The following is a 22,299-nucleotide window of genomic DNA, read 5'->3' on the forward strand; positions in this document are numbered from 1 at the left end:
TCACAGATCAAAGCAAAGACACCGGCCCCGTCTTCTACCATATTCATACGCCGGAGTTAAACCTAAAACCCCCAACCCAAACCTGTAGAATCAATAAATCATGAAGGTATTAAAAAAAAGTCCGAGAGCAATACTACCACGCGTGGCCATCTTCGGGCTCGAAATCATCGCCTGCCCAGTCCTCATCGCCGCTGATTTCATCATCAAGGAAGTGTTTTTCGCTGTATTGGAATTCATTAGGTCGTTGATTGTCAATCCGAATTGTGAAATGTTGACACATTCCCTGGGCATTTTCCAGATGCTCAAATTCATTGTCGTGGTCGGATAAATTCGCCTCTAAGTTGTCTGTGGGAATCTTTTGCTGTGCTATGCGGCTGCTGTGCCGTTTGGAAGTGTGGGATTCGCCGTCTACGGTGTTGGCACGGGCTGAGGCGTCGGGAATGGGAGCATGTGGAACAGGAGCCAGCGGTCGTTTTCGTAGAGAACGAAAGTTTGGGTTAGGCGGAGGGCTACGCCGCAAGAAGGCCGCTGTCAAGCGGTCAACCCATTTCTTTCGAAATTGAGCACGATCCCGCCATCCAACCGGAAGAATGACACTGATGTCCACCCACCGTAGATCCTTCAACTTCGGCGCGGCCTCAAGTAAAGACGTGAAGAACATCTCCCCTAATTTTGAATCCCAGTGTCGAAGCTGATGCAGTTCAATTTCTTGCAGACTCTCAGGCCAGGTTGGACGTTGGTCATGATAGAGAAGCTGAGGGAAATGAGGTTCAAGGTCATGATAGCTTGACGTGTCAAACATGGACATGTCTACCTTGAACCTTTCCAGTTGTGGGCAGCAAATACCTAGATGGGGTATGAACTCCATACTCATGTGGCGATTGTGATTAAGGGTCAGCTCGAGAAGTTGTCCGCCGTGGATTTTCAGGAGTTCGGTAATGTTACTGGCCACCAGTCGATCACAATTGGAAATCGTCAGTGAGCGGAGTGTCAGTGGCAGTTGCTCTAGAATGCTGCCAGTTAAAATGCTGCACTCGTGGAATTCAAGACGCTCTATGTCGGGCAATGCCTTGAGAGTCGTGGCAAGAGCGATTTCCTTGCCACAAGTGTCCTCTCGATTATTGTCGAGGAGATGAACAAGCCGAATGTCTTTGACTCCTTGAAATGAGGGACTTGAATGTTTCTCTAACATGAGAGGAAGCAACAAGTCCGTGTCAAGAAAGCGACCGTTCCACTCCCAACTGCGCAGCTTGATTCCACTTTGATCAAGGGCTGAAAATAACGGTTCTGAGTAGCTCCACTTTGATAGGGAAAGAGTCACTGGTGGATGCCCGAAGACCACATCCTCAGGATGGTAGAGGCGTAGGGTGTGGAGTCGAGGGGTTTTTTGAAGCAACTGGGGCAAGTCAAAATAGCCCAGGGTCGGGCCGCTTTTCAAAGTAAGAACACTTTCAGCATCGATATAAAGCTCTCTGATCTTCCCAGCGTAGTTAATAAACTGGGATTCTGAGGGCATCGATAGCAAATTCAAGAGTCCATGGCCGTGGTATGCGGAGAATACTGGAGGTCGGTAGTATAGAGCTGCAAGAGCAGCTTCCGAAAACCCACGGCACAGAGTTGCGATGCCAACAATGTTGTTGGCTGACTTTGTCTCCGGTGTTTTGCCAGGCGTCTTAACTGCTTGGATCTTGGGATCGTCAAGAGGGTAGTAGGCTCGGAGGAAGATTTCAAAGAGGATATGATACGGGAGTGTTTGCCATGGAGGAATCACTCCAGATCCCACGAAGAACGGTTCGGGCTCATTTTTGGAGCGCTTTTTCGACGGCTGTCCCAGTGCTCTTGACTTTGGCCGTGGTCGTTTGGTTTTGGTGGACCGAGGTGGAGCACGTCGAGTGCGCTGCGGGGCACGGGAGGTGGGCGGGGGAATGGCAGCAGGAATCTGTTCCACAGGTGGCAGCTCAGCGGCAGTTGGATTGACATTCAAATCGTGTTCATCTGACAGCTCCCCAAGGCTTTCATCGGTGGACTTCTCCCGATAGGATCGGCGTGTTTTTGGTGTATTTCGAGGACGCAGGGATAGTGAGCCACGCCGGGAGACATTTTGATCAGAATTTTGCAGCTGGTCCAACTCGTCAGATGTGGATTCCTCATGATAGGACGAAACCTGGGTTCGGTTTTGACGAATCGGTCTCGAGGGCCGGGCGCGAGCAGAAGGACGTGAATGTGCCATGATGAACGATGGCAGCGCTAAATCAATCAATGATGGCACCACATGATCTTAATGGCCGCGACCAGCTTGAAGATAAGGTATCAACGTTCAGGGAGCAATAAGATGTCAGAGGGCAGGTGGGAGTATGCGACAAAGCAGATACCAGGCCTCTTGGCGGATGTGACGGCAGGAGCGATCGACGTTATCGATAAGGATAAAAGGCAATTATGACTAATATGGACTAGCGTATCACATGACTCGTCTTTGATACAGATTGGATTGCATTTATCGACCAAAGTACTTCAGATGTACTCAAGGGTAGCCCTGAAGCTCTGCTTGATAATTGGTGTTCACAATTACCCGTCACATCAATTGTCAGAGTCCAATATATTCGAAGCAATAAATGTCACTCTCAACACCCATGATGGAGGCGGAAATACATATAAACAGAGCTAGATTCCCACCATCAATCAATTTATTGAATATTTAGAGACATAAACTTCCAATCAACGGATTCCAACACTGTCATTCTATGGAGAAAATAAAAAAGTAAGATTTATTGATTTCTCAGATGTTGCAGCATGTGATACGATGAGGCACCGACCCCGCCCTCAGGCAACGACACTATACTTGATTAAGATGCACTAGATGCGCCCAAAATAGAACTCAGCTTGAGCTTGAAAGCGCTTCCAGCCACCTCGAGGGGTTTCCCTTGAGAGGTTGTCGCTTCCATTCCCTGTGTGGGATTTTTTACTTTCCATATGCGCTTGGAATTAATTTACCAACACTTGAGGTCATGATAAACAGATGATCGATGCGACCCGCCCGGAGACCCCATAATCGCCGGCCTCCACTTATTGGTTTCATTTGGCTCGCACTCGAGTTGGGGGCTTGGGGGTCAAAACTGACTCCCTGTCCAACTCGATGGAAGCTACAATCCACTCCAGAATGGAGTCAACAGATCGACCAGCTCCAGCTCGGAGCGAAACCAGTGCGTCGTCGATGGTTGTTCAACAATATGCGCGATACCCGCAGACGCTGGAGTCCTCGCTCCGCAGTGCCTCCTCACTAGGGAGTGCGCGCAGTCAAGCAGATGCCCATAGATCACCTTCTTTGCATCGCAGGGAAACTCCTCGAGGCTTACAATCTTCTCCAAGGGGAATTAGGTCCGCCATACCCGCATCGGCTGCTCGCTCGGGGCCGTCAATGTCACCGCCTGTGTTTGATGTCTTGCGCCATGCGCCAATGAAAGATACCACAGATCAAGCAGAGTCCAGAGCTCTACCATCGCGAGATGTCACTGACGAAAACATTGATGACGCCTATGTACTGTTTATTTTTTATTGCAATCCCAATGTGCCCTCTTCCGTCGACGCTTCTGAGCTTCGGAAGACATTTCGCTGCCCTCCGCGCAGCGATGGCAAGAGCTTCAGTGTCTTCAAGTTATTCGAGTTGATTCGAAAGCTTGACAATAAGGAACTCAAGACATGGATCCAGCTGGCAATCGAGCTAGGCGTCGAACCTCCCTCAATGGAAAAGAAACAGAGTACACAGAAAGTACAGCAGTATGCTGTTCGACTTAAGGTGAGCAGCCACAATTATTTTTAATTACTGTGTGACTGACCAGATAAAGCGTTGGATGCGTGCTATGCACGTCGATTCATTCTTTGAATATTGCCTTGGGCATCCCCATCCCTACTACACCCAGCTACCGGCCTCCGGTCCATTCGTGAGTGAATCTCGTGATGGTGTGCCGTTGGAAGAGGATCTCGCTCTTCGAGCTCTTGTGCCCCAGTGGAAGCCCAAGAGAGGCAGGAAAAGGGCCGATGAAAGGGAGCTCGACGACGAAAAGACAGCCAAACGTCCTTCATTGGATACTTCGGTAGGAGGCTTACCACCAGGTGGCTTTCATAACCACTCTGCGACTTTTCCGCAGAGCGCTATACCTTTCAGCGCCTTTCCTGAGGAGGATACATGGATGAATGCAAATTCTTCATTCCCACCACCTGGTACCTCGGAACAGCAGAGCCGGGATTTACAATGGAGGCTTCCAGACCGAGAGACATCTCCCGCGGGTTATCCACAGTCTGCAATTCTTCCACGTGGTCATCAGCCGGATATGATCATGTCGGCCGAGCCGCGTTCTGCTGTAACGCCATCATCTGGAGAGAAAACTCGCGCGAAGCGCAAACATGGCCCTGCGGTTTCGTCAGCTTGGCCAGCCAGCAATAATTCGTCTAACGGAAAGAGTCGGGGCAGACCCCCGAATAAGCCCTCATCCGGTTCTTTCTCAACCTTTCAACTTCAGCCAAGCAGAGAGCCATCGCAGATTCCGCCAAATTCTATTCCTCAATCAACTCCACAAATTGTGGAGAATGGTACACCAGGCGCCGTGCCAACGCCATCATATAACCAGTCTCCAACTCCAGCTGCACAAGGTAGACCCGGGAAACTTCAACTGCAAGTTCCTCAGCATATGGGGGCGCCGGTACGACTCGCTACTCCACCGACATTGTTAGTCAATGGTGTCAACGGGGCAGTTATCCCTCAGCCCACAGAATCTCAGGGCCAGCCTCAACTTCATGCTCAGGCAAATAAGCAACCCCACTCTCAAGCTCATCAACAGGCTCATCAACAGCCTTATCCGCACCCTCATCCACAGGTCCATCCCCAGGCTCATCCACAGGCTCACTCTCAGCCTCATCTGCAGACTCACACTCAAGTCCACCCTCAAGCGCATTCTCAGGTCCATCCCCAGATACATCCTCAAATTCACCCTCAAGTTCACCCTCACGCCTCTCAACACGCCGATCACAGGGGTTCACTCGGTGAACCTGGCCCCACTATCGATCAAAGAGCCTTAGAGGCAGCTCCGAAAATACCATTTGATGAAATTATCCGCGCCCTCTCGAGTGAGCTGTTAATGGCGCGGGTGATGAGACCCACACAACTGAGTCCAGACGAGGCCAATGGGTTAGCTACCATGATGGTATTCAATTCATCGGCTCAGTACGCCAAACTTCCGATTGAGCTACATTCTTACCTTCTGGCCTTTAATCTTGGCGTGGGGCACTACTTCGGATTTGCAGCTCCCCGGCCTGTTCCTATGGTTGTCCATATTGAACACCCAACTCCGGACGCAAATGGCCAGGCACAGAAAGAGCCTAGATATAGTGTCTCATTTGATTATAATCCCACTGGTCACTTTTCAACACACACAGCGGTCGGAAACATAAATTCTGCAATTAACTTTGTTGGGCCACCACTGCAACTGCCACAGCCACCGCCCCCGCCAGATCCGTCCTCCGATCGTCAAAGCAAGATCTCTGAGAATGACAATATATCAAGCATTGATTTGGAGGATGATGATGATGGTGATAATCCTGCCTCCGATGCCACCTGGAAGCAACGATTCATGAAACTTCGCTCGCAAATGTTGAAGAAGGATCGTGCTCTGTCACAGTACAAGCGCAAGATCGTTGAATCAGTCATGGCTGATATCTAATCATTGACCTGCATCTTTGATAATATACCCTGTTGAATATATGTGCCTTGCTTTGTTTCATAAGAAGATACCCATAATAGCATGTCATTGATTTTCTGGGCTCATATTGGGGCTACTTTTAGGATGTTTATGTTTATGTTGCATGTATATGCATTTGAAAAAGTCAAATAAGTAAGACGCTAAACCAGACCGCAAAAATGCAATTGACATATCGAATTGGCGAAAAGCGTAGTGGTCAGAAAATCCTTGGCTCCGCGATTCTCTGTCCATTCTGCTCGCCATGCCACTTGTACTTCCCAGATGGTCGCCATATGTAGATCGTAGATTCGAGATGTGACTTTCGTACCACGATTAGACATGACCAATAAAGAGATTTCAATCCAAACTCACCGAAAAAATTAGCAAGAGTATGTCCCAGAGCTTAAGCTTCATCCTGAGCCTCTCCCTCATTAAGACCCTCGCTAGACTCCTTAGCGCTGGTCTCTTCGTCATCATCAAAGATAACGCCCTCGTCAAAAGCACGAGCCTCCTCCTCATCCTCGGAGAGCTCAGCTTTGGCCGCTCCCTTCACAGAACGAGACTTGGTAGGAGTAGACTTGGTAATTTTCCCCGAGTCCTAAGAAATATCAACCGTGTCACATGGAAAGAACAAGTGAAGGGATAATTGTGTACCTTGGGGCGGACTGAGAACGCCTCGACCTTTAGTCCGTGAGTCTTGCGCAATCGATTGTAGGTGTTTCCAGCGGATCGGACATTCTTGTACCTCATCAGAGCAGCGAATTCAGTCAGGTCAACCTGAAGTGAAAATGGATATTAGCTGGGAAATGGTAGTGCAAATGTGCTGTCTGGAGAAAGTCAAAATAACCTTCTTCTGCTGGCTGTCAAATGACTTGAGCATGTTGACGAGAGCCTTCGCATCTTGAAGATCTTCGTCACGAGGTAGCTTGGGAGTCGCGGGCTTCGAGCCAGAAGCCTTAGGACGGCCCCTCTTAGAAGGGGTTTTGATCGGGCTAGTCGAAGGAGACGACATGTTAATCGTTGAGATGTTGTAATATTCTATGGGTTTGGATAGATGAAGGAAGAGATCAGGTCAAAATGGGAAGTTGGGAAAAGGAAGAAACCAAATGACAGGAACTGGACTTTCTACACTGGGGATGTTTCAAAGCCAGTGAAAAGTTCCTGTCACTGGGTACAAAGTGTGTAGCCAGAAAAGCACTAATTACCGTATAAAATTACTCTTGGATGGCAGAACGACATGTAGATATTGAGTGGAATTACATTTTCTTCACTGTAATCTGGTCCAACACCCAATGTATCCTAGACAGAATTTGTAAATCTTCAAAAAATCGTAAATGCCGCGTTGAATAAGAAATACCGAACCAGGCTTTGAAGAGCAGCCCCAAAAGGCTCAAACAGCATCCTCATCATCATCCTCGTGGTCCCGTTCAATGGATTCGACAATCTCGAGCTCATCCTTTACCTTGCGCTTCTTAGGCTCATCAGGCTAGAAGAAATTAGATCTTCATGTCATGACGTTACTGTGTTAGAAACCTACTAAGAGTTTCGTGTTGCAAGCCTCGAGCCATTCGAAGTCGTAGGCCTTTCGGATCTTGTAGAAGTAATAAAGCAAATTCCTTGGGTTCGTGTGGAGCTTCTTCGCAGCTTTCTGCATGTCGACCTGGGAGACCATGGAATTAGTACATAAAAGATTGAAGATAGCCGAGCCTTGATGTTCATACCTTTCCACCCTCAAGAGACTGGATGAACACAGCGAGGTAGTCAAGGTCAGTGGGGCGCTCGGGGACCTTCCATTTGCTGGATGCCTCCTTTTCGGATGCAGCAACTGATTTCTTCCGCCTTTTGGTGGGACTGTCCTTGGAGGGGGGTCGCTTGGTAGGAGACATATCGAAATTTGGAGTTGGTTGGGTTTGGAGGGAAAAAAATCAAAACGATGAGTGGTAAGAACGAGGGAGAGTAATGGATGGAGAAAGTTACTTATCATCACCCCACGAGTGCATCACTTAAATATGAAGATGTTTGCCCCTCTCCTGGAACATCAGAGTCGCGTACTTGACTTGAAAAATTCTCTTTAGTCTACCTGAGCACCTACCACTTAATTGCGGTATTTTGTTCAAGAACATAAATTCTTTGTCCAATGAAATTTAGAAATCAAATCAAATTAGCTGAGTCCAAATCTAACTTGGAATTGACTGTCATGGGTATCATATAATTCATAGCTGAACATTTGCCAGTCATGACAAAGGGGTATCATAAATCGAGAGTAACACAAGGGCAGAAACCTGAACATAAGCAGTCCGTGAATCATAAATGTTCATTTCTCCTCAGCACGCTTCTTGAATCTTTGAATGGAATCCTCCAGCTGAGTCTTGAGCAGCAAAAAAGTATTGTCAATACAACGCCGGTGCTCAAGGTCATCTTCCAGTGCAGCATTCAGGTAAGCAATCTGGTGTTCAAACGACTCTATCACTTTGGAAGCAGACAAGCAGAGCTCATTTTGAAGGGCGGCCTTCTCGGTAATAGACTTGCTCTTACCACGAATAACTCGGAGGTTGGTAGGTAGTCCATCATCATCCGTTTCATCAGCCAGATCAGGGGTATTTGATCCTGAGTCTTCCCCATATATTTGCCGGACAGAACCAGCAGACTGATCAAACTGTGGAGCCGCAATGCCAGAGGGTACGGGTAGAGCTTCCGGCACTGGCCCAGTGGAAGTAGTAGGTTTCAGTTCCCTGGAGGATACGATTTGTCGTGGAGAAGAAATTTCGTGTTCGGTAGATGTAGTGATAGGTTCAGTTAGACACTCCGGTGACACATTGTTGACCTCCCATGTGGCCATGCAGCGTCGGCAAGACTGCCATGAATAATTACGGCCAGCGGCATGGAAGAACAGATCGGACATTTGCATCCAGAAGCGTTTCGTTTTATCGGAAAATGGCTCTCCGTGCTTGTTCTCCACACAAAGGCTGATAAGCATAGCCTCCTCTGCAGCGGTGAGTCGTTTGCCACGGCCTGAAGATGGCTGGACGCTGCCGTCGGTAGGCGCAAGGAAAAATGTGACTTCAGACATAAGCGAAGGTGGTGTTCTTGTTTTCAATGCAGCGGCTTTAATTGAAACCAATTGATGCGTGGTTTTAGAGGCTGTGAATGCAGTGGGGACTAATGGATAAGTCAAAGCGAAGAGAAGTAGGTTAAATCTTGTTCAGGCGGTACGTTTTAATTGGGACTAGTGTCGGTGGAATTCCCGCCCACGCTTTAGGTGCCACAGCTAATGGGTATCATGAAAAATAGTAAAAATAGTAACAATGATAAAAATAGAAAAAATAGCAGGGAACTTTTATCAATCATAAAAGTAAATATATGACGAGTCAATTGGTAATGAAAAAAAACTCCAGCAGGTGTGCTAAATTTGGGGATATTCAGCCATCCGTTCCTATAATTCAAGTCTTGATAGAAGTCTTTTTCTGGTGTCAGACCAGATCGATCGGTCTAATGCATGTCATGATTCATTATGGGCAAAGGCGCCGTATATACAACTTGAAAAATCAATAAGGTAAATAGAAAGCCATAGCCACGTTGAGGAATCCAAGGAGTGAAGAAACAAGATATTCAGGCGACGGAGTCCAGCTCCAGCCTAGTGACATAGTTGAATCCATTGGGCGATAATATTCTCCATGTCATGAGCTATTCCCCACTGTGATGAAAGACAGCGGAAAAGCTTTTGAATGGAGTTGAGCTCGTACAGAAGGTTGCGTACAGCACCACCAGTGAGAACGGGAGACATTCCTTGGTTCGTTGTCACGAAACACCGTGTCTCGGAACCAGACTGGGGGCGGATGTCATCGTGGCCGAGATGGAGGTCTGAATGGGACAGCAGGGCATCTTGCCATACGATATTGCGGGGGAGATGGACGGTCGTTACCCCAGCAAGAGTAAAGACGACATAGATCGTAGCTGCAGCAAACAAGGAGCTTGGCATGTGCACGACGTGCGCACGACCACGAGGTAATTGCTCGATGATGTCTTGAATGGCGACGGCGTGGAGGACCGCTCGCTTGGCGTCCTCGGTGTCGACCCATTGAATGAGGTCGAACCCTGGACGGGTTGTTCGACAGCCTCCGGATAGATGTTGGGAAATATTGTAACGAGAACAGACATGACGAGCTAAAACAGTTGAGTTGATCATTGTATCGAGGCAGACGGTATGCCAGCGCAAAAGCAGCTCTAGCCTCTCGGCAGCAGAGAAATGTATACTCATAGAGATGGTCTCGTGCACTTGAGCTAAAGCTCTTCGTACATCAGATTGGCCAGGAACGTCCACTGCCATTTCATCATCACCGTCAGAGATCAAGGACTGAAGGCCCTCCAATACGACCCGAAGAGCGAAGGCGGAGAATTGGTAGTCCAGGGCCCTAAAATTACCAACGGGTGGGAACAAGGACCGAAAGACCAGTCGGAAGGAGGATTGATCGGGTTTTTGAGAGTGCATGTGTGCCAGCCATTCATCAGGGCTGCTCGCATCAAAAGCGGGTTCGCTACTGGGAAGGCTCATCGGATTCGAGACATGTCGGGCAGATGGTCCATCACCAGACATCTGGGCTACCAGTCCATCAAGGACGTAGTATGCAAGCAAAGCACGCTGCTGTATTTCCCGTGCAGCCCATATCCGCCACTGATGATCTTTCTCGGCAGCAGGGGCGTCGTTTGAAGGTAGATTCTCCATCGAATATGGCTCACTGTCATACATTCCGCATTGGCGAGCCCAGAAGAAGCCAAGTGGACGGAAGACTTGGCTTGTGGTCCGAATTGCACGATTCCTGGATAATCCTCCGTATATTTGACCGAGAAGTGCAGTGATCATCAACTGCACGCCCTTGCAGGCGTCATATGGGCCATTGTGTGTGATTAATGATTGCCATGAGGTGGCAACAGCAGTATGTGCAAGCCGCCATAAAGCTTCCCCTTTCGCAACAGCATCACTTGGGCCAAGGTACAATGAACCGATGGCTATAGCGTTAAGGAGTAAGGAATGGGAGCATTCTCGAAAGACGAACGTTGCTCGGTGCAGTAGAGGGAATGTTGGAATGAAACGAACAAAGAACATGTGAAGACATTCATCTAGAAAGACGGATGTGATCGATGTGGCTTTGACGGCAGCGGTGACGCTCGAGGACTAGGGTCGAAATTAGCATAGCGTTCTCACTGGAGTTCGGATTTCCCGAGGCTTGAAATTTGCTGCCAAGTTCGGAGTCAAACGTACCGAGCTAGTAATCATGTCCGTCACATCCCGCACGGCTTGGTGTCCTCCACCGGACGGAATAGAGCCGATTGATGAGCTTCGGTCATCAAATGAGTTTGGTGAACCAAAACTTACACCATTTATTTCTTGCACGACCGGTGGGAATGGCAGTGTCCCCAACGGGATCTGCCATTGATCGGTAGCTTCCGAGGACATGAGACTATGGAATAGATTCTCCGAATCAGGCCAGACCAGAGCGAAATCCAAATCGTTCACATTTTGCATAGCCGAATGGTGCACAACTTGCGGCTCATCCCAAGACCGACTAGTAGCTGAAGTGGAAGCTGGATCAACTGTAGACGCGCTGCTTGATTCCCATGAAGTCATGGGATCTAGAGACGGGGGAACGGAAGCTTGGTGTAAGCCATCCCTTGAATTCATATCACGCTGATGCAGCTTCTCATGCCGAACAAGAGCATCTTGTCTGGCAAATGGTCTGCGACACTCCTTACAGACATAAGGCTTAGATCCGGTGTCTGTCCAACGCCTTCCGGTCAGCCGGCGGCTTCTTTCGGTAAGGGAAATATATTAAAAGGCATCATCGGCCCAACAATGATAAGAATAGAACAAAACTTGTACTTACGACAACGCTCATGTCTCTGAACCAGTGTTAGCTCTGTGTTTGGGGATTTACTGCATTGGGGGAGCTGCCCCTCAAAATCGTGGGGACGGGAAAAACATACTCGCAGATGTTCAGCTTTGGTGAATCCTTTTTGACATACACGACATACAAGTTTCTTTACCCCTGCTGATGCAGTCGTCATGATCTCCATCTCCATTGACATCACGTTTCGAGGGGAAGCGTGGGAAGACAAAGTGGTGAAGGAAAAGAGAAGTTGATGTGGGGATTAGCAGGTCATTGTGGGGATGTGGCACTATATTCTTCCCTTAACCTTTCATCTCTCCGCCTCGCGGAATTTCGCATAGTCACATCCCTTACACCGAATCAATGGAAACCAAATGTTGGGGGATATCATGCAGTTGATTTTATATGGAAACTTGTTATTTGATTTTTTTTGGTCTTTTAGATCCGGAGCGTGTTCCCAACCTTTGTGTGTGGTCCCAACATCCCAGGTTCTCCCCGGGGTCACCAGATCAGTTACCAGGGACTTGTGGATGCCAAGGCTGAAAACCCCGGATAGTGTAAAATAAAAACCTTGAACGGAGGAATACTCTGGGGATCTGATACGGGGAAATACGCCAAGATCATCCAGCTGTCAGTACTCGGTAATTAGCTGCCTGTGAGTGTGCCGCATGACCAGCCAAAATCTTCATCGGCTAGCCGTTCTCAAGTGCCAGGAAAGTTCGGTGACTAATCTCGTGACATGGAATGCCGGCGAAGCTGGCTCTTGACTCGCCGATCCCGATGTTGAGAGTCCACTCGGTGGGCCGTGGAGACCTCCGCATTTCTCTCCTGGCGAGCCGACCCCCGGCAAATAATACCCCATGGGCCGTATCTCCGATTTTTTTTTGCCGCTAGGCTTGTTATGAACACTCACCGTGACCTGTTTTTGGTACGCCAGCCCTTTACCAAGCCTTTGGCCTCCCCATGTGGGTGATAGCGGCGAATTCCGATTAATCATCTTCAAATTCAATTCTAAATACTTCTTCCCTCGGGCCTTTTCGCATTTCTTGTACTCGTAGTTCTTTTCTCTACTTCTCCCCAACACCAATCGATACAGCGTTTGAATTCCCATCTCTTGGAATTGCTTCGTTTCCTCTCTCAACTGGTGTCGCCCACAATGACATCTCTTGAGCTACACCCAGGCCCTTCTCGGGCAGAAGACTTTGTGGAGAACCCGGGCTCCAAGGTGGACATTGATCTTGTTGAAAGTGCTGGTGCTGGCCAAGCCGCTACCTATGAAGAATCAGTCGCAGCACGTCTCCCTAAAGCCCACCGGGAGTATCTTCTTGCGCGACATGGCACGTTGGAACTTGATCCAATTCCCAGCATGGGTCCAGCTGACCCATACAACTGGCCTGAATGGAAGGTGCGTCTCCCTTGAATAGAGACCCCTATCTAACGATTGGGGAGCCGAGAGCGAAAAATCCAGACACTAATCCTGAAAATGCAGAAAATGGCAAATCTCATCCTTGTAGCTTTTCACGCTTGCATGGGTACATTTACCGCCGCCGCCATCATTCCTGCCTACTCCGACATTGCCGCAGAGTTGGGCATTCCTGTCCAAACTGCGAGTTACTTGACTTCCCTCCAGATTGCGATTTTGGGAGGCGCCCCCTTCTTCTGGAAACCCCTGTCCAATCGTTATGGACGCCGACCGATTTTCCTTCTGTCTCTTATCTCGAGTTTGGTGTGTAACATTGGCTGTGCCAAGAGCACTACCTATGCATCGCTCGCTGCTTGTCGTGCCCTGGTGGCCTTTTTCATCTCCCCGGCCGCGGCAATTGGCAGTGCGGTGGTCATGGAGACGACTTTCAAGAAGGATCGAGCCCGTTATATGGGTATCTGGACACTCATGGTCACACTGGGCGTACCGGTCGGACCACTCATCTTCGGATTTGTCACCCAGCGTGCCGGTGTTGTGTGGATTTACTGGATCCTAGCCATGGTAAGTGAGCATTTCAGTGTTAGTCAGATGAACGCCCGCTAACTCGAATTGATCAACAGATCAATGGTGGTCAGTTTATTTTGTACCTCTTCTTCGGGCCAGAGACCCGTTATCTGGGCGGCGGCGTAGACCAAACCCGGCCTGCTTGGAAGCAAGAGTATCTGACGCTTCGTCGGATTGATCCGACTCCATTCACATGGTACGAGTTTATTCGACCACTTACCATGGCCCGTCATCCATCCATCCTCATCCCAGCCTGTGCGTATGCGATGATCTTCTTGTTCGGTAGCATCTTGTCAACAGTCGAGGTACCACAACTCCTGCAGGAGAAATTTAAACTTAACGCCGAACAACTGGGTCTCCAGTTCCTTGGTGTCATCATCGGATCCTTGATTGGTGAGCAGCTGGGAGGTCACTTGTCCGACCTGTGGATGAGACGTCGCGCCCATCGCATTAATCGCAAGCCCGACCCTGAATTCCGGTTATGGCTCAGCTACTTCGGCTTCGCTTTGACCATGATTGGTGTTATTGTCTTCCTAGTCTGCACCCAGACTTCCGCCTCTGGTCACTGGAGCGTGGCTCCCATCATTGGCACGGGAATTGGCGCCGTTGGCAACCAGCTTGTCACCACAGTGATGATCACATATGCCATCGACTGTTACCCCCAAGAAGCCGCCAGCATTGGTGTGTTCATCACCTTTGTGCGCCAGACCTGGGGTTTCCTCGGACCATTCTGGTTCTCAGCCATGTTTGAGAGTGTAGGAGTAGCACCTGCTTCTGGAATTTGTTGTGCGATGATCGTTGTTGTCAGTGTAATTCCAACCATTTTCTTGCACATGCGTGGAAAGAAGATGCGCCATGAAGAGTAAATCGACTTTTTGTTTGCTCTGGCGGTTTTGATTTTTCATGATTTGATAGCTATCTTTGAATTGGCTTTGGGTGTTCTGGAGCGATCGGTTGGGACGGTACAAACGCATTGAATCGGTATCGGATGCTTAGACTGGACATATTCGAATCGAGAATCCTGCGACCTGTGCCTGTATATAGTATAATAAGCAAGCATTGGTGCAATTACCATGAATAAACAGATATTCAAATGTGAGTCAGTTGACCAGCTCATCTTGTTCAAGGCGGAAATGAGTAGTAGACTGAACAGCCAGTCAGGTTGTGCAGGTATACAAGAACCACGAAGCAATCTCGAAAGAGCAAAAGCATTCCGATCTTGGAAACCTGGTTGAGAAAAAGTAAATGAACAAGCTGTTATAAAAAAAGTCAAATAGAAAAGCATCAAGAAAATCTCCGGCGTAAATAAAAAGCCGGTCCCTTAACGCAAGCCGATCGGGACAGCTCGGTGCTCAATCCCGAAACTGGCCCGTAGCGGCAAAAGTCATCGGCCCCTGACCAGGTCCAGACGTAGGCACATATCTGAATCATGCGATTATCGGCTTTGAATTTCGGTGCTATTGGTTGGATTTACTCCCACTGCCGCTATGCATGCCGATATAATCTTAATGATGGCCATTTTCAATATAGGGATGTAGCTATAGCTGAGTTACTATGTAAATCATCGGTATGCCGAAAGGCTATAAAATCTCAAAACGAGCAATCATTATATGATTTAATCAGCGACCATTTATTCAATCTCACGTATTCAATTTCAAAGTAATCAGTATATCAGGATTTTCCCAAAAAGTATAATGACTATCCCTGTTGGTTTGTTTTTGACTGGATTTTGGTAGATAATGTCATACAGCCAAGGCCGAGAATGGGCCGATGATTGAGCGGATATGATTTATTCCGCTGGGGAAGAAATCATATCCCGGTATCTTTATTGGTGGAAAGGATCAGTGCTGCGGATGAATATTGAACAATCAATCAAAATGACTTGCGAACATTTGATTGGTTTCTAATATTGGAACAGCTAGCTTGTGACTTTCAGCACAAGTTCCAAGAGTGACACCGACGTCTGAAGGTCTATTTGCGCGAACCTTGGAATACGGTAACCCTATGCATGCCAACATGCAGGTGCAGGTGACCCTAGCCAAGTGCAGAGACAATTCTGACAGGCACCTCAGGTAGGCAGTTTTGCATTCTCTGCATTTAAGGTCAAGACATCAATCAACATCGAAATGTTGTAGGCCATTGACACGTAGACATGTTTCTTCTAGGAATCTTAAGTGCATATTTTCGGCATCTATATACCTGCATCCTATAAATATATACATTGACAGGGTCATTTCTCCGTCAGTTCCTCATTCGTATTCATTTATATAGTCGTCAATCACTGGTGCTCGATCTTGTTAATCAGAGTACCAACGTGGGGAAGCAGCTCAACAGCAAACTCATCACCAGCCTTGATGAACTGCTTGGGATTCTTAGCGGCACCGACACCGGGAGGAGTGCCAGTGAGAATAATAGTACCGGCCCGCAAAGTGGTACCCTGAGAAATGAAGCTGATAAGCTGGGGAACGGAGAAAATCAAGTCACTGTATTGTCATTAGCTTTTAGGTTCATAATTGAAGTTCCAGATACGTACGTCAGAGGGCAGTCCTGCATGACATCTCCGTTCTTGAGGCCGCGAATATGCAGCTTGCTAACATCGGGAAGAAGCTTGGCGGAAACAAGAGTGGGTCCTATTGTTAAGTTAGCCTCAGATCTTCCACGGTCTCCTCGTAATGAGACTATATCGTCATCGTACCAATGGGACATGAGCCATCAAAGCCCTTGGAGAAGCACCATTGGCTCTGGTTCATCTGGTAGGTACGGCTAGAAACATCGTTGGCAGCAGTGTAGCCGAGAACATAGTCAAGAGCCTCGGACTCGGGCACATCCTTTGCATCACGGCCAATAACAATGACCATCTCAGACTCGTAGTCACCGGTGTTGTCGGTCTGTGTGATCTTGGGCAGGATGGTCGGAGCGGGATAGGGATCCGCAAGGGCTGTGGACGGCTTAAGGAACAGGACCGGCACATCCGGGAGCGACAAGTCCATCTCCTTAGCGTGCGAAACATACTATTGATTGTTAGATTGGAGTCTCTCATGGCTTTCAGAACACCTACGTTAAGGCCAACGCAGCGGATGGATCCGACTTCCTCCTCTGCGAGAGGGGAGAGAAGGCGTTCAATAACTTCAGTGCCGGTAGTGACTTCACCAGGGCTTAAAACGGAGGTACCGGTGAATGGGCGCACGGAGACCTCCTGGCCCTTGTACAAAGCCAGACCAACATCAAGCTCCGCATCCACAGGCTCTCCGATGAGAACCTTGGAGGAGTCCGACTTGGGAACGAAGCGCACCAGGCCTAGAATCGTCAGCCTCAACCATCAATGGTCTAAAAATAAGGAAACTCACGCGAAAAGGTAGAGGCAATAGTCGACATAGTTGAAATGTGTGTAGAATTTTGATTTTACGAGAAGGTCAAGGAAGACCTTACTTGTATTTGTACTTATCGATAAAAGCGGAGTAAATCTATCCCGCCTGGATAAGCCGGACACAGACAATGTGGGGAGGTGGCAACGAGGGGAAGACAGCGGAAGGAAATAAATACCCCGCTATATCGCTGTTCTTTTTCTCCGACAACGAATCCAATTCTTTACAATGTCTGCTCCCAAGGGTCCTTTCCGTCTCGTGACTGTCAACACCGCTCCCGAGCGCGCTAAGCGTCTCATCGGTCGTGTCGCCGATCAGCTCAAGGATCGCTACGAGATCATCCACGTCGACAATTGTGACTGTGAGTGTCCTTCAATACAGTTTCTACCCAAACCAATTCTCAAACTAACCTCAACCCTCTAGCCATCGATCAGGTCGAAGCCAAGGTCAAGGAGCACCAGCCGAACGTTCTGGTAAGTTATCCCCACTCCGGGTTATCCGAGAATCTCCAACTTACATTTCCACAGTTCAGTGCTTCCATGTGGACCGAGGAGGAGGCCAAGCAGATCCACGATATTGCCAGGTCCATTGTTCCCGACATCAAGCTCCACGCCATCCCCGAAGGCCTGCAAGTCAAGTACGGCCCCGATGCTATCGTCGATTACCTGGTCGAGAAGGTCCCTGTGCTGCTGGACAGCTAGATTATGATCGCATGAATTCATGTATATATTTGACAATAAAATTGTATCAATTTTTTAAACACAATGGCTTCAATGTCAATGTTGTAGTCTGGCATTCGTAGTTCCAGTACCTCGTGACGATCTTCCCCACATCCCACGCATGCCGATATCGGGACTCCCCCACATTTCGTGTCAAAGCCATCTATGCACGTGTATTGATGCAGCTCATTCCCAAGGATCAGTCTTGGACCGCTCAATCGCCGCCTTGGTCGCCTCGTCAATATCCTCCGTTGGCAATCCAAGCAATGCATTCAAAGTACCCTTGTGTTCGATATTCCCCGCGCCATCCTGATAGCAGACACGGGTGTAGAGCATCTTGGCAAACCCAATACGACTGCCCTCTTTCATCTCCTTCATACCATTTGCCCAACGTTCAGTCGCCGGTTCCTTCGAAATAGACCAGTCCGATTCCTGGGTTCCAGTCACGCGAATAGCAGATTCCAGCATGTCCTTCTGGCTAACCGTGAATGATTTGATGTAGACGACCTGATTCTTGATATTCTCGAGACACGCTTCCTGGTCAGATCCTTCAGGCTTAATAGGCAGGCTGAGCAGAGCGGCGACAGCACGACCAACCTGCGGCCAGGTGGAGGTTGTGATCTTTGTCTCTCCATCGTCGAAGAAAGTCGCCGTATGATTGATCAGATCAATTCCAAAGGCTGATGGAATGGCAAGACTCCATTCGTACCAGAATCCAGTGGAAAGACTGATAAAGCTGCATTGGCCAAGTTTGACAATGGCTTTCCGTAGCTCAGCTGTTATCAAGACACATATTAACAACATTCCTTGAACATCAAATTTTCGGACTATTTACCCTTGGGCTGGAATATCGGAATATCCTGGTTCATGGCCTCATTCGTTGTACTGGGAGACCAGTCGTTCGGCAAAACCCATTTCACACCTGCTTCACCCGCAGCCTTGATGAGCTGCAGCTCTGTCCCTTCTGGGGCATGGCCACTTAGTGTGATCACTAGCATCTTGATCTTTGAGTGCTTCCACGATCGTCTCTGCTTTGCTGTAGTCAATTTCCTTAGCTAAAACACCGACTGGAAGAGTCTTTGGACTTCCGGATCTCGTCAGGGCTGTGATGGTATGCTTTCCTGTCTTAAGCAGGGCATCAGTCATGAAGCGGGCACTGTGGCCAGTGGCCTTAGTATACTTGTTAGTATTTAGTTCGTGAAGTTAAGAGAATCAAAATTGAGTCCATTTTTCATTCAATGTTCAATTATCTCAATCTTGAGGTGGTGGAGGACTGGCGAGCAAATAGAGTCGAAACCATAGAATCACATACCCCGACGATCGCGACCTTTGTGATGTAATTCGACATCACTTTCCTAATTATTGTATTCGCTTCAGATATTTTGTTGTAGTGGTCTGTCTCAAATGCCCGAGTCCTTTCCTCCAAGACCACACAGGGCTTTATAAACTTTGGTTCTGTGCCATGATTCATACTACGTCAACGGACTTAAGGGACTCACTAATTCCGAGGATCACTCAGCACGGAAATAGACGGTATAGCCGAGGATATTTTCTGATTATCATACACAAACTAGGATTTGGACTCCGGGAATGATTAATTTTGGAGAAAAAGGACCTTGCGAATGTGTGGATGATTTGGACTGTGGAGAGTGTGAAGTGTAGGAAATTAATCTGCGGAGAATTTAGGTGATCGGCAATCAGATAACTTGACCCTTAGCCTTGGAACTTTTGCAACACAGGCACTGTGCAGTCATCTTATGCTCACGTTGTATTTATGTACGATCCAGTTGACTTTCGAGGTTACGCAAGTTTGTATCAATTGAAAGTTATTTTTCCTGGTGGTATGCTCGGTGCTCGATATAAATATTTATCATGGTTGGGATTGAGAGTTGTTCCGGAGTAAATCGGCCTAGCTGAGATATTATTATAACAGGCTCTGATGCTCTACTAGCAACGAGATCCGAGCGATATGTATCAGTACCGAGACGTGTGCAATTTGATAAATGCTTCAAATGGTTGTGTTTGGTGTAAATCGAGGTTCTGATCCGACTGTGGACCAAAAGTCCAATTACCGAGATCCAATCGCCGAGGGCATGATAACTGGAGATATTCTGCTTTCCTTCAGAGATAATTGTAAGCTATGCCTGTAAAGTTCACTGTGATATAGATAATTATGGAGATCGTCTAAAGGAAAAGAAGGCCATGAATATAATATTTGGGTTTCTTGATTGGGCAGTGCCTGCAGACACAAGTTGAGGATACTGAGATTCGGAGGGATGACCTTCTCCTAGGATCACTTGATGCACATGTCCATAAAATGTGCAACTGACTTGAAGAAAGTAGGTTCAATTCCTTCGCGGAAGCCAACGAAGAGAACGAAAACACCCTTATAAGCTGATTTGCAGAAATCAATAAGATAAATGAATTTGAATGCGATGGTTGAGATTGGAAAGAACGCTGGGAAAGCCCATGCCTGAACGCCTGTATGATATAAATCCAATGTAGTTATCCCGACCTTGTAGCCGAGGATACCTTGTCCTTGTCTGCAGCAAGTTGCCGTCCGGGTTTTAGCAAGAGCAGAATAGCCGGTAGCTGAGCGGCTGCAAAGCCGATCATGACTATCAGCTGGATACGGTAACTATCGGCAAATACTCTCTTCACATCGTCTTGAAGATGTGGAGATAGGGTTTTCAAAGTCGTCGAGTTCTCGAGAAATAGGTGTATTTCGTGGTGTGTTAAGACGCCTTTCAAATGATGTGCCAGGCGGCTGTTGAGGATATTGGATGCGATGGCGAGACCGATAGCACCGCCGAGGAATCGTAGTTGGACGACCGTTCCAGTGGCAATTGCTGTAAAGCATGTTAATACCAGTCCAATACACTCTTATTGATCACCTAGGTCAATGCATACCGAGATCTCTGTCCTCGACGATATAAGGTGTTGACAGCAATAGAATGCCCAGCGTAATACCAATCCCGGCACCAGCAATAACCTCATACCCGATATCTGTTGCATGGTAGCCTTCCGACCGGGTAATGGTGGACAGAAGCCCAACTCCGACTGTGTGGATTATGCATCCCACAAGTAGGGAATAAAGGAACGGAATTCGCCCTTTCGAGCTGGCTATGTTGATTATCGCAGCCGCGACGGCTGCGACCGCAGAATATGCAATGAGATACACACCGGAGTCGAGAGGCGACTGTCCTAGAAGAATCTGGGCTTGTTGGGGGACATACACCAGGACGACATTCCAAACTGCACCTGTAACAAAAGAGGAGCTGGGTTTTGTCAGATTATATGGCAAAAATGAGCAAGATGAGAACTCACATCAGGATACCCATCCATGGACGATCACAGAGCCATCGTTTTGGAAAGATGGGGTCTGCGCCAGGTATGCCCGACAGGTACCACTCCCAGACAAAGAAGGCGATCCAAGAAACGCCCGTCAGGACGAGAAGAGCTATCGAGCCTCTGGAGTCCCAGGAAAAAGCAAGATTTGCTTCGTTCAAAACTGTAACGATCAAGAATGAACCCGCGATCATCAGAAATGAGCCCACAAAGTCTAGATTGGCAAATGAGCGATATGATGCCCTTGTTCTGAAAGAAGGAGTGTGTTGGTCAAGGCCGAAGTGTTTCGGCATCGCAACCATAATTATAATGATGGCAACTGCGCATAGGGGAGCACTGCGATGATGTTAGCAATCGGACCAAACTATGACGCATTCACATACTTGATAAAGAAAACCCATCTCCAGGCCGCGTGTTGTGCAAGCACACCTCCGATAATTGGCCCGGCTAAAGCTGCAACCGCTAAGCAGAATGACATGATGCCACTGTATGTGGGAAGTTTCTCCTTCGGGGCGATCTCATAGATGCAAAGAATGGCTAGGGCATAGGCGCCAGCGCCCCCTATCCCCTGGAGTGCTCGGCATATAATGCTACAAGCAAAATTAGTTCGATCCGCATATCAAAGTCCAGGAATCCTCACAGTTGGTTGACTGTCTGAGCGCATCCACATCCAATAGAGAATGCAAGCAGGATGAAAAGCGAAGCAATAGTCGTTTGCTTCCTCCCAACTATATCACTGAGTTTAGTCCATATCGCCATGGACCCTGTATAGGTGGCCAAGTACCCCGTAACAATCCAACTCCGCTTCTCGAATCCATTCAAGCTATCGGTGATGTTGGTAAGAGAGGAGCTAACGATGGTAACGTCCAAGTTGGAAAGAAAGAAGCCAATCAAGAGCCTGCCAGAAATCCGTAAGCCTTTCGTTCACTAGCCCCAAGTTCCAACATACGCATTATACCTACCCAATAGTAGTAAGAACGAGCCTCCATCCTGTCGGGTATACGATTTCACTCCCCGGTGAAAGAGATCTCTGTGCTGACCCCTTTTCCCCATTCCCCCTGCCGCGATTCGGCCCATACTGTGTTTTCTTTGAGATTGGCTCCGCGAACTTGATCCGGTCAGCCATGGTTTAATGATTGCTTTAGTGGTAAAGAAGTGAGATGACAGCCATCGCCGCTTGAGGAAAAAAAGAGAATTCCGAAATGAACCACTCACTGTAGGACCAAGCCCCGCGTATATTTACCCCAGGGGCTTCGTGTGGAA

General features: G+C 48.1%; 11 protein-coding genes across 11 annotated transcripts; 3 read left to right on the forward strand and 8 right to left on the reverse strand.

Moving 5' to 3' along the window:
- Positions 1-133: 133 nt before the first annotated feature.
- N7520_008196 (uncharacterized protein) lies at positions 134-2,230 on the reverse strand (the record flags this gene model as incomplete). Its single annotated transcript, XM_057142130.1, has 1 exon — positions 134-2,230. One exon carries the CDS (start codon positions 2,228-2,230, stop codon positions 134-136), a length of 2,097 nt encoding a protein of 698 aa, XP_056996136.1.
- Positions 2,231-3,133: 903 nt separating this feature from the next.
- Positions 3,134-5,714, forward strand: abp2 (putative ARS binding protein Abp2; the record flags this gene model as incomplete). Its single annotated transcript, XM_057142131.1, has 2 exons — positions 3,134-3,793; positions 3,843-5,714. 2 exons carry the CDS (start codon positions 3,134-3,136, stop codon positions 5,712-5,714), a joined length of 2,532 nt encoding a protein of 843 aa, XP_056996137.1.
- Positions 5,715-6,135: 421 nt separating this feature from the next.
- Positions 6,136-6,744, reverse strand: N7520_008198 (uncharacterized protein; the record flags this gene model as incomplete). The annotated part of the gene is made up of 3 exons (XM_057142132.1): positions 6,136-6,330; positions 6,387-6,509; positions 6,580-6,744. The coding sequence occupies 3 exons, from the start codon at positions 6,742-6,744 to the stop codon at positions 6,136-6,138; spliced, it is 483 nt and encodes a 160-aa protein (XP_056996138.1).
- Positions 6,745-7,122: 378 nt separating this feature from the next.
- Positions 7,123-7,618, reverse strand: N7520_008199 (uncharacterized protein; the record flags this gene model as incomplete). The annotated part of the gene is made up of 3 exons (XM_057142133.1): positions 7,123-7,218; positions 7,270-7,392; positions 7,454-7,618. 3 exons carry the CDS (start codon positions 7,616-7,618, stop codon positions 7,123-7,125), a joined length of 384 nt encoding a protein of 127 aa, XP_056996139.1.
- Positions 7,619-8,046: 428 nt separating this feature from the next.
- Positions 8,047-8,802, reverse strand: N7520_008200 (uncharacterized protein; the record flags this gene model as incomplete). Its single annotated transcript, XM_057142134.1, has 1 exon — positions 8,047-8,802. The coding sequence occupies one exon, from the start codon at positions 8,800-8,802 to the stop codon at positions 8,047-8,049; it is 756 nt and encodes a 251-aa protein (XP_056996140.1).
- A 564-nt stretch (positions 8,803-9,366) lies between these two features.
- On the reverse strand, positions 9,367-11,795 carry N7520_008201 (uncharacterized protein; the record flags this gene model as incomplete). The annotated part of the gene is made up of 4 exons (XM_057142135.1): positions 9,367-10,905; positions 10,993-11,507; positions 11,615-11,630; positions 11,754-11,795. The coding sequence occupies 4 exons, from the start codon at positions 11,793-11,795 to the stop codon at positions 9,367-9,369; spliced, it is 2,112 nt and encodes a 703-aa protein (XP_056996141.1).
- A 978-nt stretch (positions 11,796-12,773) lies between these two features.
- N7520_008202 (uncharacterized protein) lies at positions 12,774-14,470 on the forward strand (the record flags this gene model as incomplete). Its single annotated transcript, XM_057142136.1, has 3 exons — positions 12,774-13,022; positions 13,107-13,601; positions 13,661-14,470. The coding sequence occupies 3 exons, from the start codon at positions 12,774-12,776 to the stop codon at positions 14,468-14,470; spliced, it is 1,554 nt and encodes a 517-aa protein (XP_056996142.1).
- A 1,412-nt stretch (positions 14,471-15,882) lies between these two features.
- N7520_008203 (fumarylacetoacetate hydrolase family protein) lies at positions 15,883-16,979 on the reverse strand (the record flags this gene model as incomplete). Its single annotated transcript, XM_057142137.1, has 5 exons — positions 15,883-16,087; positions 16,138-16,234; positions 16,300-16,615; positions 16,663-16,901; positions 16,952-16,979. The coding sequence occupies 5 exons, from the start codon at positions 16,977-16,979 to the stop codon at positions 15,883-15,885; spliced, it is 885 nt and encodes a 294-aa protein (XP_056996143.1).
- Positions 16,980-17,197: 218 nt separating this feature from the next.
- N7520_008204 (uncharacterized protein) lies at positions 17,198-17,670 on the forward strand (the record flags this gene model as incomplete). Its single annotated transcript, XM_057142138.1, has 3 exons — positions 17,198-17,330; positions 17,393-17,442; positions 17,497-17,670. The coding sequence occupies 3 exons, from the start codon at positions 17,198-17,200 to the stop codon at positions 17,668-17,670; spliced, it is 357 nt and encodes a 118-aa protein (XP_056996144.1).
- A 204-nt stretch (positions 17,671-17,874) lies between these two features.
- On the reverse strand, positions 17,875-18,686 carry N7520_008205 (uncharacterized protein; the record flags this gene model as incomplete). The annotated part of the gene is made up of 2 exons (XM_057142139.1): positions 17,875-18,464; positions 18,524-18,686. The coding sequence occupies 2 exons, from the start codon at positions 18,684-18,686 to the stop codon at positions 17,875-17,877; spliced, it is 753 nt and encodes a 250-aa protein (XP_056996145.1).
- A 1,507-nt stretch (positions 18,687-20,193) lies between these two features.
- Positions 20,194-22,162, reverse strand: N7520_008206 (uncharacterized protein; the record flags this gene model as incomplete). Its single annotated transcript, XM_057142140.1, has 6 exons — positions 20,194-20,537; positions 20,599-20,966; positions 21,016-21,372; positions 21,420-21,626; positions 21,677-21,934; positions 21,999-22,162. The coding sequence occupies 6 exons, from the start codon at positions 22,160-22,162 to the stop codon at positions 20,194-20,196; spliced, it is 1,698 nt and encodes a 565-aa protein (XP_056996146.1).
- Positions 22,163-22,299: the final 137 nt, after the last annotated feature.

Source organism: Penicillium odoratum, assembly GCF_028828045.1.
Source record: "Penicillium odoratum strain IBT 22623 chromosome Unknown utg000005l_segment0_segment0, whole genome shotgun sequence".
NCBI classification, from domain to species: domain Eukaryota; kingdom Fungi; phylum Ascomycota; class Eurotiomycetes; order Eurotiales; family Aspergillaceae; genus Penicillium; species Penicillium odoratum.